The following is a 17,613-nucleotide window of genomic DNA, read 5'->3' as shown; positions in this document are numbered from 1 at the left end:
GCTGCGGTAGCGGCCGGTCCTCCGGCCCTGACCCCTCCAGCCCACCACCAACAGGCCGGAGCAGCAGCAGCCCAGCACCGCAGCGACACAAACGGCCACTGCCACCAGCAAAGAAGCGTGAGCTGCCCTGGGCCATCCTGGTCCGAACCCCCCAACAGAGTCCTCTCCTCCGGCGGCGGAGTGGTTCTTCCCCAGACTAACCTTAGTGTCGTTGGAATACTGCTTGCTGTTGTCTAATGCGGATGAGGCGGGGGGGGCGGTGGACTGCGAGCGGATGAGCGAGGTAGAAAAAAGCGGGGTCGTCTCAGAATTGATACGGCCAAAGGTGGTGGGTATGGCGGGTGAGGGAGAAAAAGGGGAGGAGTGGGGGGCGGTTGTCTGTGCCTGGTTCCCCAACACCGTCAGAGCCGCGGCAGCGGCGGGGACTCCACTCACCGTCGGCGAGAACGCCGGAGGCTGGGCAGCAGGTGAAGGTGGGACAGTAGGCGGAGGTGCGGGAACAGGTGAAGCTGGGACAGTAGGGGGGGGTGCGGGAACAGGTGAAGGTGGGACAGTAGGGGGAGGTGCGGGAACAGGTGAAAGTGGGACAGTAGGGGGAGGTGCGGGATAAGGTGAAAGTGGGACAGTAGGCGGAGGTGCGGGAACAGGTGAAGGTGGGACAGTAGGCGGAGGTGCGGGAACAGGTGAAGGTGGGACAGTAGGCGGAGGTGCAGGATAAGGTGAAAGTGGGACAGTAGGCGGAGGTGCGGGAACAGGTGAAGGTGGGACAGTAGGGGGAGGTGCGGGAACAGGTGAAGGTGGGACAGTAGGCGGAGGTGCGGGAACAGGTGAAAGTGGGACAGTAGGCGGAGGTGGGGGAACAGGTGAAGGTGGGACAGTAGGCGGAGGTGCGGGAACAGGTGAAAGTGGGACAGTAGGCGGAGGTGGGGGAACAGGTGAAAGTGGGACAGTAGGCGGAGGTGCGGGAACAGGTGAAAGTGGGACAGTAGGCGGAGGTGCGGGAACAGGTGAAGGTGGGACAGTAGGCGGAGGTGCGGGAACAGGTGAAAGTGGGACAGTAGGCGGAGGTGCGGGAACAGGTGAAAGTGGGACAGTAGGCGGAGGTGCGGGAACAGGTGAAGGCGGGGCAGGAGGTGGCGGTAGGGCAACAGGTGAAGGTAAGGCAGTAAGTGGAGGTGATATAGCAAGTGGAGATGAAGGTGGGGCAGGAGCTGTAGGCAGGGCAGAAGGTGGTGGTGGGGAATGAGGTGGAGGTAGGGCAGCAAGTGGAGGTGGTGGCATGAAGTGGCGCTTGTCCGACGGCAGAGGCTCAGAGGCGTTGACCCGATCGTAGTGGTGGGGCAACACCCTCACGTTGGAGGTGAAGTGATTTCCAAAGACCAGCAGGTCAGGATCCACCCCTGGGACATGAGCAGATTAGGATATATGGCTTTAATTATGAATAGTGTTGTTTACGTATTCACTTCGAACTAAATAATAAACATTATGTTTGCTTTTATCATAACATTTACTCGACCTGCTAGAGGTGGGTCTTATTTTACCAATACATTTTCCATAAAACGTTTCTGTAGAAAGAAGTGCTTAAAATATCAGAAGTCAAAACAGGATTCATGCACCTCCTCCATGGACTCCATGAGTGCTTTACTCTCGTGTGATCGTGCATTGAGTTGGTCAAAGCTGTGGGAATTTTGTGTGTAGTAACCGATAACTGGAGCTCTTATTAAATCAGCCATTTAAAAAACTACAATGTGCATTAAATGTCTTTAGGCAGAGAGTAGAGGAGATGCGTTATTTGTATGCAGGTTGGAATCGGCTAACTCACCCTTTGTGATGTTGTAGAGAACAACGTTGGCTCTGTGTTTTAAGATGCAACTCTCCAGTGTGGGACATTGCAGGTGGAAGCAGTTCTCTTGTGTAGTATCAAAGTGAAATACAGCCAGATTACAGGAAACTGTGGGAGGAAAGGAGTTTAGTGGAAGCGATGAAAAAGGAAAACGGCCAAAGCACAGCACAGCTCAGCATGTGTGCTGCTGCTGATCCGGAGGAGAACTCACAGTTCCCGGTGAGGCAGCAGCTGCGGCTGCATTTGAGCGCCGTGTCCTCCCGGTGACAGCTGAGGAGCTGCGCCCCTTTTCTCTGGGACTCCTCCGTGTCGATGAAAACGCCCGGGAAGCGGCGGATCCAGCAGTTTTTATAGTAAGAGGTGGGTGAGCACCTGCACTCGGTGTGGCACACCAAACTCAAGACCGCCAGCAAGCCCAGTGTGGCGTTCATTGCGCGCTATCTAAAGTCAAACCATGTTCAATGTCGGTCTGGATTTAAAGCATCTCGGCCGTGAAGCGGACTCAGTGGTCCGGTTTCTCTGGTGCCAGTCGATCCGCAGGTGAGTCACAGCTACGCAGGCGGGGACGGGGGATAGGTGGGGATGGGTAGGGGTGGAGACCCAGCCGCGCGTAAAGCGACTAGGCTGCCTCAAAGGATCACACTATGGTGTTCACTTACGCACCCATAGGTGAACATCATAGTACTGCTGGGAAAGGTGCTGTTTCATGTTTGACATGATTGTCCTGATCTTCCACATCTCAGACGAGTTTCAGTTTATGTTTAAGGATGCCATTACCAACATCTGGTGACTGAGCGGATTTTTCTTACCACCAATGATCGAAATAACTGAAAAAAAATCTCCGCTGGTGTTTGTGAATATTTGAAACAGATCTCATTCTCCCAGCCTTTATCCAAGATCCCTGATAGGCTTGTCTTTCCCATTTGTTGCTCAGGTGTGTGGCTGTAGCTGCATTTGGTCGTAGGAGGCTCCAAAAGCGTCATCCCTGTCCATGGACGTTCAACGGGGAAGACACCATCTGAATGCTGACCGTTCTCCTCGGTCCTCGCTTCATCAACAAGGAGCTTCCCCCCACAGAGCTGCTGCTCACCGGATGATTTCTGCTTCTTCACCATTCTCAGCAAACCACATTAACCCTCCAGCCGACCTTCTGGTCAATTTAAATGCATTTCAATGTTGTTGTTTTTTTTTTTTTTTTTTTGTGGGGGGGATTCATACTTAATGACTTTTCCTGCTTTGAAGGAGACAACTGATTAAGCATAAAATTATCATGATGCGACTCACACTTTGCATGTATCGGCGTTCCTCTGGGGTCAGTTTGGCGCCAAGTTGTTTTAGCTATTTACAACATCTGTACGTGTGACCTCATCCCCACACCTGCAGATGCAGACTTGATACTGAATTGATACATGACAAAGGGGCAGGGAAAACATAATTCCCAAGACTTCTTGTGCTGACTTTCATTGAATTCTGATAATATATGCTGAGCATACCTGCAATATACAGCATCAAAATTTGGGCAGCATGTGATGCACAGTGCAGCTATGCCTATGCATTTTTACACAGAAAATCCCCAGCACATCTGAAACAGATAAGTGGTAGAAGATGGATGAATGAATGACCACAAATATGTCACTAAAAAAGTAAATAAAAAAAATAGAAATAAGTAAATGAAAACCAATAGGCTTCATCCTTTTGTGGTCACTCATGGTCACCTGGGAATCACAGGGGACAGCAGCTTCAACTACACTCCAACCGGCCCAACTGGCACCAATGATGATCATGAAGTCAACAAGATATAATTTTCTCCTCGTTTCAGTGTGGGCTTTGACTTAAAACCCTGCCTCCCACATGATAATGAGCATTGCAACACTGCAGTTTGATTGGTGGCCCTGATATGGAGCTCAGTGAGCCAGGATCTGAGAAAGACTGTCAAAGGTCCAAGAAGATATCAACAATCTGTTTTAATAATCTATACAAAATAATATATAAAGTCATAGTAGTGCAAGTCAGTCATATTTATACAGGTGTGAGAAAATGACAGGATTATACATGGTTTGACATAAATACTTTCACACAGAAGGCTATAATATAGTTACACAATAACTTAACTAATATCAAATAGCTAGTGTAAATAGATGATATAGTTTTGCAGTTGATTGCCATTTTTTTAAAAAAAAGTTAAGAAGGTCAAAAAGAAACTACACTTACTCCTAAGGGCGTTAATCTAAAGTCTTGTTCCAAATCCTCAACTGTAAATGTGAAGTACAATGCTCACTCCTTCGTTACCCAGGCCTATTATTTTTCCTGTTGCAGGGCTTTCACCAAATCTCCCGAGTGCAGGCATTGCCTCACCGTGTTACACTGCAAAGTAAAACTTGCTCTAGTTTCAGTGGGAAGCTGAAAGTAGGTTAAAATAGCTGTCGACTCTGTCCTCTGTGGGGGGGAAAGCAAGCTGCGTGTTCTAATCTAAAAGTGGATTGTCATAATTGCAACAGTCTGACTGAATTCTTTGAAATGGGATTATCAGAATAAGCCTTTAGCTCTGTGGTTCATCAGATGAGCTGTTTATCTCACCCTCACTGTGCAGTACTCTTAGTTTACACCTGGGAGTCAAAAGCACCTTTATGGTATTAAGAAGTGATGCAGCAATTAACTGAAACTGAGGATATGATATCAGTTATTAGGTTTATCTGACACTCATAACGGGACCTCTTTGGTGTTAAAATGGGTGATCTCGCATTTCATTAAGCAAATCTAATTGCTAAAGTGTATGAGGTAGCTAAACAGTTGAGACATTAGATTGGTTCCATCTGGGATTATCTTGCTTTAGGAAAATACATTAAGCCTTTTGACAATTCTATTCAAAACAAAACTTTGGTTTGAGACAGCTACAAGCGGATTAACATGGAAACTAGAACAATTAAACACAAAACATGCAATGGTGTCTCAACACCACCAGGTGGAAACGGTCACATCTCAGTTTACCTTCATGCTAAATTTCAAATGGCACATTTTGGCATCAGTCTGCAACTTTGAAACACCAATGTTAATCAGACATACACAGTTTTCCCGACAGATATTAGGATCTACTGCTATTGCTATTTTTCTATCATGATCACTGGAGCCTCTTTAAGATCTGGATGGTTGCTCAGACAAAATTAACAACCATAAAGTTACATCAGACTGAGAGGAAGTCGCATTAAACACTGCTGATTCATCACGTTGAATAACCAATAAATCAAACACTGCATAGAAACACTATCCATCGTTGTACAACTTACCTCTTGTATTTGTTTGAGGTCTTTTTGTAGCTGTGTCACCAGTATCACCACCGTCACAAATTTGCTGTTATTTTTTTGCAGGGGCAAGCATCACACACAAATCAAGCAGATTTCCCATCAATCACTAATATCTTTGTGATATTCGTTTTTGTGGCTGCTCTGGTTTGAAAGACACTGTAGTGGAAAAACTTACTTTGCAGTAGTATGTAGTTTGGAATTATAAAAGAGCTCATGTGATTTAATTTGTCCAATTAGGCATGAACAAAAACTGAAACTACTAAATTAACATGTTTGAAAGCACGAGATTTGATCTACACGCACACACGCACATATTTATATAATAAAACTACACATTAATAATAAATATCAATAGGCTTACACCCATGTAACCATGTGTGGCCACAGTTTCCACAAAAGTCAAAACTCAACAGCAAGTGGGAGTTATGTAAGAAACACTTGTATTTTTATCTGACACTTCAGGGCAAGTTACAGACAGCTTCTGTAATCAGCTTACAGACCCAAATCTGGTTCAAGTTAGCAGTGTTAAAATGTGCCTTTTTTTTGTAGTCAGATAGTTCTCAATCAAAAAAGTAAGACAGTACAAGAAACATATGACAACATCAAAGTGAATACAATAGTTATTTCTTTTAAAACATTTTAGCCTCTTTTTTCTCATAACTCTGTTTAGAGGAGATGGATATGGCACTGTGCACAATTACTCTGATGCTCAGATAACAAAAGATTGGCACCAAAAACAGTGACACTTTCTGGATGTGCAAAGGAGGGATTCTCAGTCTTATTCCAATCACTTTTCCCCAATGTGCTTCATATTTCCGTCACTAGGTGGCGCCCTAAGGCAGACAAACTCCTCTGCAGCAAACGTCTCCTGCACATGCATGTGTAAAAGAATCTAAATCAAAAACAAGCACTAATAAAATGAGATGAAAACACCACCAATGACAACTCGCTCATGCAGGTCTGGCAGGCTAGGTTTGGCTCCTTTGGTGCAGAGACCACAGTGTATCATGGTCCTCTTCTACTTCTTGTCACTTTTCACTAAAAGCCTGATTCAGCTTCCACAGTCTCAAATCCAGCTCCTCCTCAGCAGTAGTAGTGTTCCTGGGTGTGCTGACAAAGCCAGCGCTTCTCTGGGCTCCTGACCGGGTTGTATGGTTTCAGCTCTAAGCTCACGGAGGAAGTAGTTCATTGTTCTCTGTTGTTGCTCACTGAGGTGCTGCACTGGGTCTATAGCAGGTAAGTTCAAACTGTGTGACTGTGTCAGTCTTTCACTAGCCTGTAAATATGGTGCTGTGCGCCATGCTCGCTAGTGGACACTTCAAAGACGTAGGCTACGCACAGCAGGGTCTCCAGTGTGTCCCTGTTAGTCACCACCTGCAGACAAACGCACAAGGTCTGGTTCAGTCATGCGGTGATAAAAAGTCACCTAAACTTTGTGTTTGAAAAGTGACTCTACCTGCATGTCCTACACACACATACAGCAATATCATAATTTGGTGTATTCACTGTCCTGTGAGTGGAATAGCCTCTAAACTGCTGAAACAGGCGCATCGCGACAACAACAGAGAGCTTATGGTTCCATGTGTCTTTTCTCAAACATAAGCCATCTTTCGCAGATGTATATGATCATACTTTAAGGTTTTGACAACAAATTCATCACATGCATAATGTATGTGACCAGACCAGGCCAGCAAACCTATGTTCATTAATGATCATCGTCTCTCCACAGCAGATAGACATACAGAGTCCACTACTGCAAACTGGTGATGAATAATCAACTACACATGGTCTCACTCTCTGCCAGTGTGGCAGTAAAACAAACATACAACTTAATGGACTCATTATGCTCATTGCATAGCACTGACTGCAGTACTTTATGGATGAGGCATATTGTTCTTGACCCGTGTCCGTTCTCAGTGTGTGTGTCCATCTGTGCGTGAGTTGTTCATGGTTAATATCGGCTAAATCAGCCCATTGAGAAACCTAATGGTATGCTGCCATGTAGTCGTCAGTGTGGGCTCAATATGGTCATTGTTCCTTATCCAGTAGGAATGCAGCCGCCAATGGAAGGGGCTGAAATGTCTTTGAATTGTGGTATCGAGGATCACTTTGTCAGAGTGCTGAATTTATGCACTTTGGTTTCTGAGGACTACATGGACTCATTCAGTAAAGTCATACTTAGCATACTTACACCAAAAAATGCTTTATTTCAGCAAGAAACAGGGAAAATGTGCTCCTCATAGAGATCCTAAAGACTAAACTGTTTCTCACCAGATGGATACCTGCAATTTGCATACCTGTATTTGAACATCCATGTGGCCCTGTGTACTTTATAGCCTCTGAATGGCGTGTATGAAACGACGCGGATGATGAAGGACAATAAGTGTACTTCGGGGCATGAATGTGTTGCAGATAATGAGTCATATCTAAAGTCATTTCAAGTCAGGACAAATTGCTTATTCCTATTTATAAGTACACAAGCCACATTTTCAGAGCTAATACAGTCAGCTTAATTTAGTAGTGACTGCTGACATACCTTTCTTACCTTATTCTGGCCACATTCCTTAGATATTTAGCACAATACCTGCATATCTGATGTGGAATAAAATCCCCAACCGCTACACACACATGTTCTGTTTACTGCTGGTTGAGGTGCGCACCTGTAGGATAGTGAAGTTCTCCAGCACGCTGTTCATCATGTACTTCTCTGGCAGGTGCTTAAGCTTGTGGATGAAGTTGATCATGTATTCACATAACGGGGACCGGTGGATCCGAAACATGTAGCGCCCATTCTCAAAACGTGCATACTCCGTCTAGAACAACAGGTACAAACATACTATGAAGAGTATACAGTCCGAAATGTGAGCACACACAGCAGGATACAACATGGAGGAGAATTTACAACTCATTAAGGATAAAATGTGACATCTCTTGAAAGAAAAAAATAGGATGCATCTTCCATTGAAAGCCAATTGGATACATTAGATATGAACATCTATGTGATAAGGTGCAATATGTGTAATATAATATACCTAATGCAGCATATGGCATGCCAGATATGACAATAAACATATCTCTCATGACAACCATAATCAAATGATGAAGCCATTAAATATCATCATGTGGCCTATTGAGGCAGATGGCTCCACCTTGGGATGTGTGTGTATGTGTTTATATTGTACAATCCATCAGCAGTGGGTGGGGGCAGGGCCACTATTGTCTACTTAACAGGAAGCATAACTGTTAGTCACGCCAGGGAGATTCGTGAATCACGTCAGTTTCCTGACCACAGATCAGGGTTAAGTGACTGGAATCCATCTGCACCAGTAGCGGTTATTCACTCCTCCGGGTGATCAGTGTGGTTTTTCACGTGGTCATGACCTCTTTGCGGGGAAATATCATTAATATCACTATCCAGCAATCAGTGACGTAAACCTCTTGAATTGTAGTCACACACTGTAAAAGCTACACTTGCTGGGTGTTATCACTTTCATGAGAAAATAAATTGAAACAAATAAATTGTAACCTCAATCATCAATTAAAAGCATAAATTGCAATGTCAGATGAAATTTATGAACCTCTGTATTAAACCTGTTGAAACAGATCTAAGATTCATTGCGTTAACTCTGACTGATCCTCAATTTCAGCATCTTTTAATTAGAGTGTGTGTATGATATGCTGTAATTTAAAGTGATACAAATTACACAATATTTTTCACAGACATGGTGCAAAAGAGGACATAGCAGATTTATTTTAGTCCAGAGTACAATATAATTAACTCCTTGTCTGTTATCAGGTTATCTGTTATCTGTTATCTGTTTTTCTCTGTGCACAATTCCTTAAAATGAGCTGCTGTAAATTTTTTGTTTCTGACTGTGTCACAAACACCAAGAAGAGACTTTTAAGTACAAATGAAGAAGTCATGTATCTGTATGTTACTGTTTTGTGTTAGCGGGGAAGCAGCAGAAAGTCCAAAACATATGAAGCCCCAGGAAGCCCTTTTTTTAAGCCTATGGTGAAAACCTTTAACAAGGTATCCTGTTCTTTTTACACATCCATGCTAAAGACTCAACACACTCCAATCACAGGGTGTCTGAAGCCTGAAAGGAAAAACCAAGGGGCAAAATAGTGAACTCACAAAGCCAAAGGTGGCCTTGGTGTGCGTATCTGTGATTTAGATTCTTTCATATGTTTTATGATGGATAGATTGTTAGTGAGTCCTGTAAAGCTGCAAAGGTATGAGCGACAAAATTGGAATTTTGACCAGTGAAAGGGACATGTGCCCCTTTGCCCCCAGAAAAAAAAGATTCCTCAAAAGCCTTGGAAGTTGCTGTTAAGGTTCTCACTTCACGTTGTGGCTTGATGAAAGGATGCTGTTCTTTGGCTGCAAACAAACGTTTTCATTTCTTTCGGAAAAACATTTGATTTAAAAACAGGTAATCTTTACGAATAATAGCAGTGTTTTAGAAATCCTTGGATACACATAGTACATAGCTTTAGATTTATAAAGTATACATATATTTTTCAATTATTCCTGATGACCTCCAACACCTTGTCTTACCTCCACTTTCTCCACCACTTGCTTCCCAAAGGAGCAGACCTTGGTGGATGAGGTGATAATCATGTTCTCAGAGCTCTCATACTGGCTGGAAACACCGTAGAAGAAGCTGCTGTCATCCTGCAGGTTTACGCTAAGATCCGCCTGGATGGAAGATACACACACAGCACGTCTTATATATGCCTTTTAATGGAAGGTGTGCTACAAAAATGCCAAGCCCTGCTTTTCGGTTCATATGGATCTTAAGGGACGCACATGTCTGACAAAGCATGGTGTTACATCTCAACAAAGCTGGCTGGTGACTCTCTGTAAAGTCTGTAAAATCCATTGGCCCAATCTTTGTTGGCCTGATGTAATGCTGTGAAATCCATCTTCAAGATTCCCAAGATGTTGTGTATTTCTTTGCGTAAGTGTGAGCTTTGCTGTAAGATTTTCATTCCTTGATATACGGAGGTGTGTTAACTAGATTACTGAGAGGGGTCAGTTTGAATAATCCACTGAACTGGATCCTTTACATGAGAAAGTGACTTTTTATATTTTATACTAGTTATTACGTTCTAATGAAATGGACAGAAAAAAATGTTCAGCATTTTTATTTTCATTTTCATTTCATTAATGAAACGAGGCAACATCTTCATAGTGTACTTATTTGTGTTAGAAAATACAACCTCACATGTTTCATTTTAAAGTTTCTTCGTCCCCAGGTGGATGGAGCATCGCCTACCTCTGATTCAGCCACTAGTTCAACTCTGAATTGAGACAAGTATAATCTGATTTTGGATCAGACTGAGGTGCCGACTCCTCCATTAGACAGCTGGGCTGTTTTACCTTTTCCCCTGTCAGGCTCGTCTCCTAATGGGTCATTGAGACACCGCTCAGCCTCCTCTCATCTCTTCATCACACGTTCATCTTCATCCCTGGCTCATGTAATTCCTCTATTTGTCTTCATCCCTGGGGCCTAGTGACCCTCCCCGAACCGCCATTCCCTGCTTCCCTAACAGCCTGCGAGGGAATTCATCCAATTACAATCAGCAGTGTGCAATTCGCTGATTAGATCATGGTGGGCGAGCTGGCTGTGTAACAATTTAGCAGAGCCAGCTCAAATCGGATTCCCTCGGCACTTCAAAGGCGTGAGACAATCCGTTAGGACAGGGCCACAGGCACTGAGGGGGTGAGCAGGAAAGTGGGGAGAGGGACAGGACAGCCAGCAGCCACCAGGGGGGTTTGCTGGAAATTCAATCTAGAATGCCATAGCTTTGGAGATGGGCCAACCGCCTGTCACCGTCACCATGCCAACCTTCGCCTCAGCACGCTCCTGAGTCATGACCTGCCACGTGGCTTTGTCATTGCAGCGACATCAAATACGCTCTTTCAATCTTTTACAATGGAATAAATAAGGTTATTGTGTTTTCAGATGTGTTGAGGATTTCATTTTGCTTATTTTCATGGCCTTGAGCATTTTCGCTGCTTTTCTTTTCTTTCTTTTTTTTTTCAGCATGGGTGTTGAAATGCCCAGCTGCGTATGTAGCATTTCTGTGTTTTGTCATGGATGCCTTGAGAATCGGAGGATCCCCTTGGGACATGGTGAAATGAGCACACTGAGGGGGGACAGTGTTATGAACTTGTTTTCCTCAAGTGCAGCATTTCATGTGTCATAACTGTTGACTCCACCGCCCTCTGACATGAATCAAGAGGGTAATATTTCACTGATGAATGATTTCTTGGTTACATGCCACCCACCATTTCTCCTGCTATCCCTAACTTGTGTTCACACTGTCCGCATCCCTATTTCTATTGCCTGCTTTTTATTGCTGTCTTGCTCTTTTTGTTTATGATATATAGCAGGTCTGCTCATCCCCTTTTTCCCCTCACCCCTGAATCAAATGCCACAGCTCGACCAGCTGCTCTTCCAAAGGGCTGGAGACGACTACTTAACATGTGCCCTCACTCACCAATGTCTTTTATCTGCCCACAATAAATAATGTGGCAGTCAAACATATGTGTGGCGGGAGTCCATACATACTAAAAAATCTGGCGGCATGAGATGGTGGCAAGAAAGCACTTTCAGCCTGGCATTCACAGTCTGTGGCACCTCAAACCACAGTGGCAAGTCCCCAGAGGTCTTGACACAACACACTCCTAATCAAGTGGATCATAAAGGCGATCATCTTTCATGATTCTGGAGGTAATGGCTTGTCGTCATTTGTCTCTGAAGCAGGTGCGGTGCACCTTCAAGTACAACATCAAATCTCCAAAATCAAACCGCAATAGTCAAAGGTTCCAAACAAACTTCTGAAAAGGCCTGCAAACCGCTGGGTATAGTTTCGATTCTAAAGATGTTCCCCTGTGGATTTAGATGGTACCGTGGCAGCTCAATGCCACTCTGTTCACTGAATATCACAGCAGGAGAACCATCATCCACTGTTGTTTCCCAGCAGCACATCCCTTTGGGCGGCTGTTTGTGGGACTCCTGGGTCCACATGGATGCCCCTGTGCTGCTGGAACAAACCCATCAACCCCTCAGTAGTAGCGAGGAGGGGGGGGTTTATAGCAGACAAAGAGCATGAAATGGACAGTGTTTAGGCTCAGACAACCTTTCAGAAGTCAAGGCTGCGAGATGCTGCATTATCATTCAGCACATGCTCTTTTTTTAAGGGTTAATGTTACTGACAGTGTAACTGAAAACCTGTTTTATTTCTCTTTATTTATTCTAATCTGATCAAATGAGGGATTATCACTGGCGATTTGGAACAAAGTGCAGCAAAACATATGAACCACAGAGAATTCGATCACTTCCCTGAGCTAATGCAGAGGGCGTAGCTGCCTCTGTGTTGTGCATGATAGAAATACCAAAGGTCCTGTGCTGAGGTAAAGCGTTGTGGCCAGACGAGAGAGATGATCAAAGTAGACGTACGCCCTCGTGCTCCCATTTTCTCAGTGTGTGTGTGTGTGTGTGTGTGTCTTGACTTTCACTCTCCTCCAACAGTCTACATCTTGAGTCAACTTTATCATCATGGTTTACTCTCATAACTTTCTAAGTGTGTTATAGCGAGTTTTTATCTGTGTGTGTGTGTGTGTGTATTCAGGGGCTTATCTATAAATAACTATATTGGGGGAGGGCATGAGGGTTGGACTCAGTGTAATAGTGCAGAGACAGGTGCCTGGGCTCACATTTCCCCTTGTGAAAGATCAAACCTGCCACTCTTCCCAAGGCTGCTGTCACACACACAATCACAAGTACACACACACACGCACCACAGACATATACAAAAGTACCAACATGTAATGCATGCTGTGCTGCACATGTAAATCACCATTCAGGTCATGAGAGCAATGACTTTCCAGTCATTCTGGGCCTAAATCATACTTAAATTCCCTTAACTCCAATGCTTAAGCTATCACAACACTGTTAACACTGCTAGGCCATTAACAGCCAACAGGTGCTACAAAACAATAACAAGCATCTTCACCGTACTCTCACTTCACCGCCATGACTTGGGCAGGATTATGAGGATGTCTAACAAATGCAGAGTGACAGACAGAGGTTTAGATAAAAAAAACTGACTGGGTTGCAATTTAAATTAACGGTTTGAAGTTAATTGAGAAAACAGGATGGAAGTGGACTTAACACGGCCTTCTTTACCCAGAACTTGACGAGAAAGAAAGCATTGTGTGGCCCTTTGTCAAACAGCTCCTTGAGGCCTCCCTTCTTCTCAGGGAACTTGTCGTAGATCTGTCTGATGTCCACCGACTCCAGATAGGGGTCGCTGTAGCTGGGGTTGGACTGGCCGATATGCACAAACAAGTGCTTGTTGAACTAGAAGGAGACAAAAGTGCATATCAGGGGGATGAACGGTGCCAAAAATTTCAAATGTCCACTTTGCTGAATTGCCACTTGCTACAAATGCACTGTGCAATCCAGTACATCTGTCACTGTGGAGTTTGCTGTTCCATTGCATCATGATCATTGTAATACCCCATCATTTGTCTCAAAGACTCCACCTTTGCAAAACTCATAAACATGCGCTGTGCAATTTTGTATATCTGTACGTGTGCGCAGCTCTGTGCTTATCTTTGATCTGTGTAAATTGCTGTCACACCCTGAGTCAAAAACCACAAGAATTTAAGAGCGAAAATTGAACTTTACTTTTTGGTTACTTTTCATGTCTCTTAATATCATTTCATTGTATGATGCAACTTGCTGACTTGTGAAAAGGATGAGGGAGTGTTGAATCTTTGAATCTTTCACCTGAGACTGACATCTGTGTTTACCAGAGCGTTTTTCCCTGAAAAAATTGTTCTGAAAACAAAAGAGAGCAAAAATCTATAACTCATTACCAGTCAGTGAGATATAGCAGAGCAAATAATAAGTTTAATAAGTATAAATTATCTAATAAAACAAAAGACTAAAACAACAATAGCTCCAGTCTACTCACAGTCTCTGGATCTTGAGGTTGCTCCAGGAAGGCAGAGAACTCCAGCATTCGCAGCTTAGAGCTGGCAATACTTCTCCCCTGCCAAGGGGGGGCACCGGGAGACATTGACAGCCCTGCTGTGCTTTCATAACCTGCAAACAAATGGACAGAGAGTGCATAAATGTATGGTGAGTGTGATGTCAAACTTGAAAATTGCAGCTATTTCTCTCAGTTTTTCTGCAAGCTCTTCATCATGTGCTGGGTTATCTCATCACTTTGCCAGCCTACAGGCCTCTGTCAACACAGAGGGGAGGGTAGAGAGAGAGAGAGAGAGAGAGCATCCACCTGTTATGGGGGCCGGGCCGGACGCTTGCATGGTGTAACTCTGCTGGGAGAAGGGCTTAATGCTGGAGAGACGAGACAGACAAGAGGGAGAAGTATGTTATGCACTGTCTCAGCCTCATGACCCCATCTCACATACTAATTGGACTGGCTGACCTCGAAAGATGCAGGGGGAAGAGCGGTATGCTGAATGTCAGGCAGCTGAGGACTTTTCTTTGTAATTGCACTGATGTATTTTAATTTGTTCCAACACTCATTTCCTGACTGAAATGTTTTTTTTTTTTTTTTATAAGAGCTATTAAACTTATCACATACAAAATGACTGATGCTTACTTCAGAGTAGAAATAAACAATACTCACTCTTCATGGCCTCCTGTCTGTCCTGGAAGTGCCCCATGCCAAAACTGGGAATAGACAAAAAGTGCATTCTCTATTATTCTCTATTATTCTTCTCTATTATTATTATCTTCCAATAAAAGTGCTAATGTTTCTATTTCAGAGTAAGTACAGAGCTAAGAAATGCAATTTAAATCAAGTTTTAATTTGTCATAACAAAAAATATGTGTTTCTCAAAGTTAAATATAATTTAACTTGCAGATTAAATAAAACACTTTAAAGGTCTCATGATTTTTAGTCTGAATTAACTCCAGAAGTTATGAATGGGTCAGTTTATCTGTAGTTAAATTCAAATTTTGAAAGTCAACATACTAAGAGGGATATAGGAATGATGGGCATTAATCACCAGACAGCAGAGATGGCAGAGATGGCAATGTGGTAGTTGCTTTTTTTTTTTTTTTGTATATAAATGTAGCTCCGCCCCATCCTTTCAAGCTTATCTAAATAACAAATTGGAGGGGACACTAGATAGGAACTCACTCCACCGGTCGTGGGATAAGCTGGCCTTGACAGACCCTGTAGAGCCATTTTGTTCTGGAAAGCCGTGGGTGAGATGATCTGGGCTGAGGACATGGTGGCCATACTCTGCAAGGCCTTGTCTTTGGCAGCCTGGTCCTAGAGAGAGGGACAGAGAGCGAAAGTGAGACAAACAGACGGCTATGCAAAGGGAGAGTGTTCATCAGACTCAACCATTTAAGTCAGCTCCTCATATCACCAGCAACATTAGTAGAGCCCTAAAAGGGGAAGTGAAGGGCTAAGACCAGCTTGCATCACCGGTGAGTCCCTGCCAGAGCAGAGGGCTGGACAGAAGTTGATACTACAGTCAAGGGCCTTTGGGTCAACAGTTAAGTTTATCGCTTTGGCCGGGGCAAGCTGGCGATGACAACTTGCTTCTGGTGGAGGTCGTATTGGAAAACCAGAGAGGTAACAGGGCCATACCCCTCTATACTAATCATGCTGGTATCAAAATTGAAAACTGCTAATGCCACTGAAAAGAGTTTAAAGTAGGTGAAGAAAATGTTCTCTCCTGTGCTATACTGTAAAGTGATACACCTCTTGTTTTTGAATCCACTCCTTCAGCAGTTTCCAAACCACAGAGGGCTTCAAGCACTTGCCGCCCAGCCCTAATGGGCAAGGCCACCCGATGCATTCTTCTTCCCAGAACTGGCCAACACAAGGGCATAGCTGAAATATAGTGGGTACATGTGGTAGGGATCTCAGTTACACCAAAGACGTATTTAAAAAAGGCCTGTGACAGGGGCCAACCCTGTGACCGATTCCGGGCTCTGCCAGCTGAACCCTCATGGCCACCATCCAAGGCGAGGGAGAGTCCTGTGGGTGTGGGTATGCGGATGAGAAATGTAAACTGAGAAAGTATTGGGGGGACAGGGATGTGTAAGCTCTAAGCATACCACACAGGAAAACTTTTATTGAGGTACTTACCAAAAGTAATACCTGCAAGGAATAATACAGGGATTAATTTGTTTCCTGAGAATTGCATTTGGCTCATCTAGTTCATAATTGTGCACAGTAAGCCTCAGGCCTCCAGAAATATGTTCACATTTCATCAAAATTTGTCAGCATGCCATTTAAAAGTAGCAACAATTAGAGAGTGCAATTAAAATAGCCAGTGGTTTGTGCCTTTGTGTTAATGGAATGTGAATACATGGCAGTGCGGGGGCCATGGATGCTCAAATACCTTTAACAAAACATGAAACTTCATTATGAGAGGAAATAACACAGGGTAATAACGTTTTCAACTTCTTTCCATCTGCTCCTGCTCAACTTGATTAAAATCCTGATAATAATGCAGGCAGTGAATGCAGGCACCATGCTCTGATTATAATCTAAAACCCTGTATGCTTCAATTTGGAAACACAATGCAACATACTAATGACATTGTCATTCAGCCAGGACGCACACAGAAGCATCGTATTACAATAACTGTAGAATGCAATTCAAAGATGGTGATTATCAGGACTATGATGAATCTCATATATGATTAATTTCACTTAATACTTATTTTTGATTCAAAATATTCACTGAATATAAAAAAGCAGATAGAAGTTGACTCACGTAGCGTACCTTCAGCTTCACCTGGATCTCTCTGGCCTTCCGTCGGGCTAGAACCTGGATGTGACTGGATACCTAAAGGACACAGGCAACAAAGACCAGTATACATTAGTATCCCTATGATCAGTATGATAATACATACATCCATATTTCCAGCAGATGAAATGTTTTATGGTTTGTGCTGTTGGCTCACAGCGACAAGCACCCTAAGTTGAAACACATCCATCTGTGGGGGTTGCAGCCGCATGCCTCTGGTGCCCCTGGCTTCACCCAAGCTGATGAGGATCCGATCGAGCCTATACCTTTCTATTATACTGATGCACTGCACTGATATATAGAAAATTGCTCCTTAAAGTGAAACAATGGTTTGAGAATCAATTTATTTGACTCTTTACCTCCACCTCATATGATTTATTTAAACAATTTGGATTGAATTGGAAAAGAAGAAAATATGCATTTTCCTTCATGACACTGAATCTGTTTTTGCTGAGCAGTTGGACTGCCTCTCAGCAGTAGGTCAGTTTGGGATTGTGGGCCCAGCAGGTGTCCCTCCATCTCTCCAACTTGTCCTACCATCCATCCCTGATCCGTGGATGGTCCCTCCTCCAAGCCCCTTATCCTCCCCTATCCACTCCTCCACTCATGCCTTCTCACTCTGTCACTGACTGCCAGACTTAGGAGGGA

At 43.8% G+C, this 17,613-nt stretch overlaps 1 protein-coding gene across 1 annotated transcript in view; it reads right to left on the bottom strand.

The window, feature by feature from the left end:
- Nucleotides 1-3,879: 3,879 nt before the first annotated feature.
- Nucleotides 3,880-17,613, bottom strand: part of tead4 (TEA domain transcription factor 4) — a 25,021-nt gene continuing 11,287 nt past the window's right edge. The window contains exons 3-12 of the mRNA XM_029523165.1: nt 16,933-17,004; nt 16,300-16,311; nt 15,337-15,471; nt 14,821-14,864; nt 14,464-14,525; nt 14,140-14,270; nt 13,347-13,520; nt 9,707-9,847; nt 7,806-7,958; nt 3,880-6,519 (exon numbers count right to left, since the gene is read on the bottom strand). Coding sequence (XP_029379025.1) covers nt 6,406-6,519; nt 7,806-7,958; nt 9,707-9,847; nt 13,347-13,520; nt 14,140-14,270; nt 14,464-14,525; nt 14,821-14,864; nt 15,337-15,471; nt 16,300-16,311; nt 16,933-17,004 — 1,038 coding nt within the window. The 3' untranslated portion in view covers nt 3,880-6,405. The remainder of the gene's footprint in view (nt 6,520-7,805; nt 7,959-9,706; nt 9,848-13,346; nt 13,521-14,139; nt 14,271-14,463; nt 14,526-14,820; nt 14,865-15,336; nt 15,472-16,299; nt 16,312-16,932; nt 17,005-17,613) is intronic.

Source organism: Echeneis naucrates, chromosome 16, assembly GCF_900963305.1.
Source record: "Echeneis naucrates chromosome 16, fEcheNa1.1, whole genome shotgun sequence".
Taxonomy (NCBI): Eukaryota; Metazoa; Chordata; class Actinopteri; order Carangiformes; family Echeneidae; genus Echeneis; species Echeneis naucrates.
This window is presented reverse-complemented; position numbering and strand designations above follow the sequence as displayed.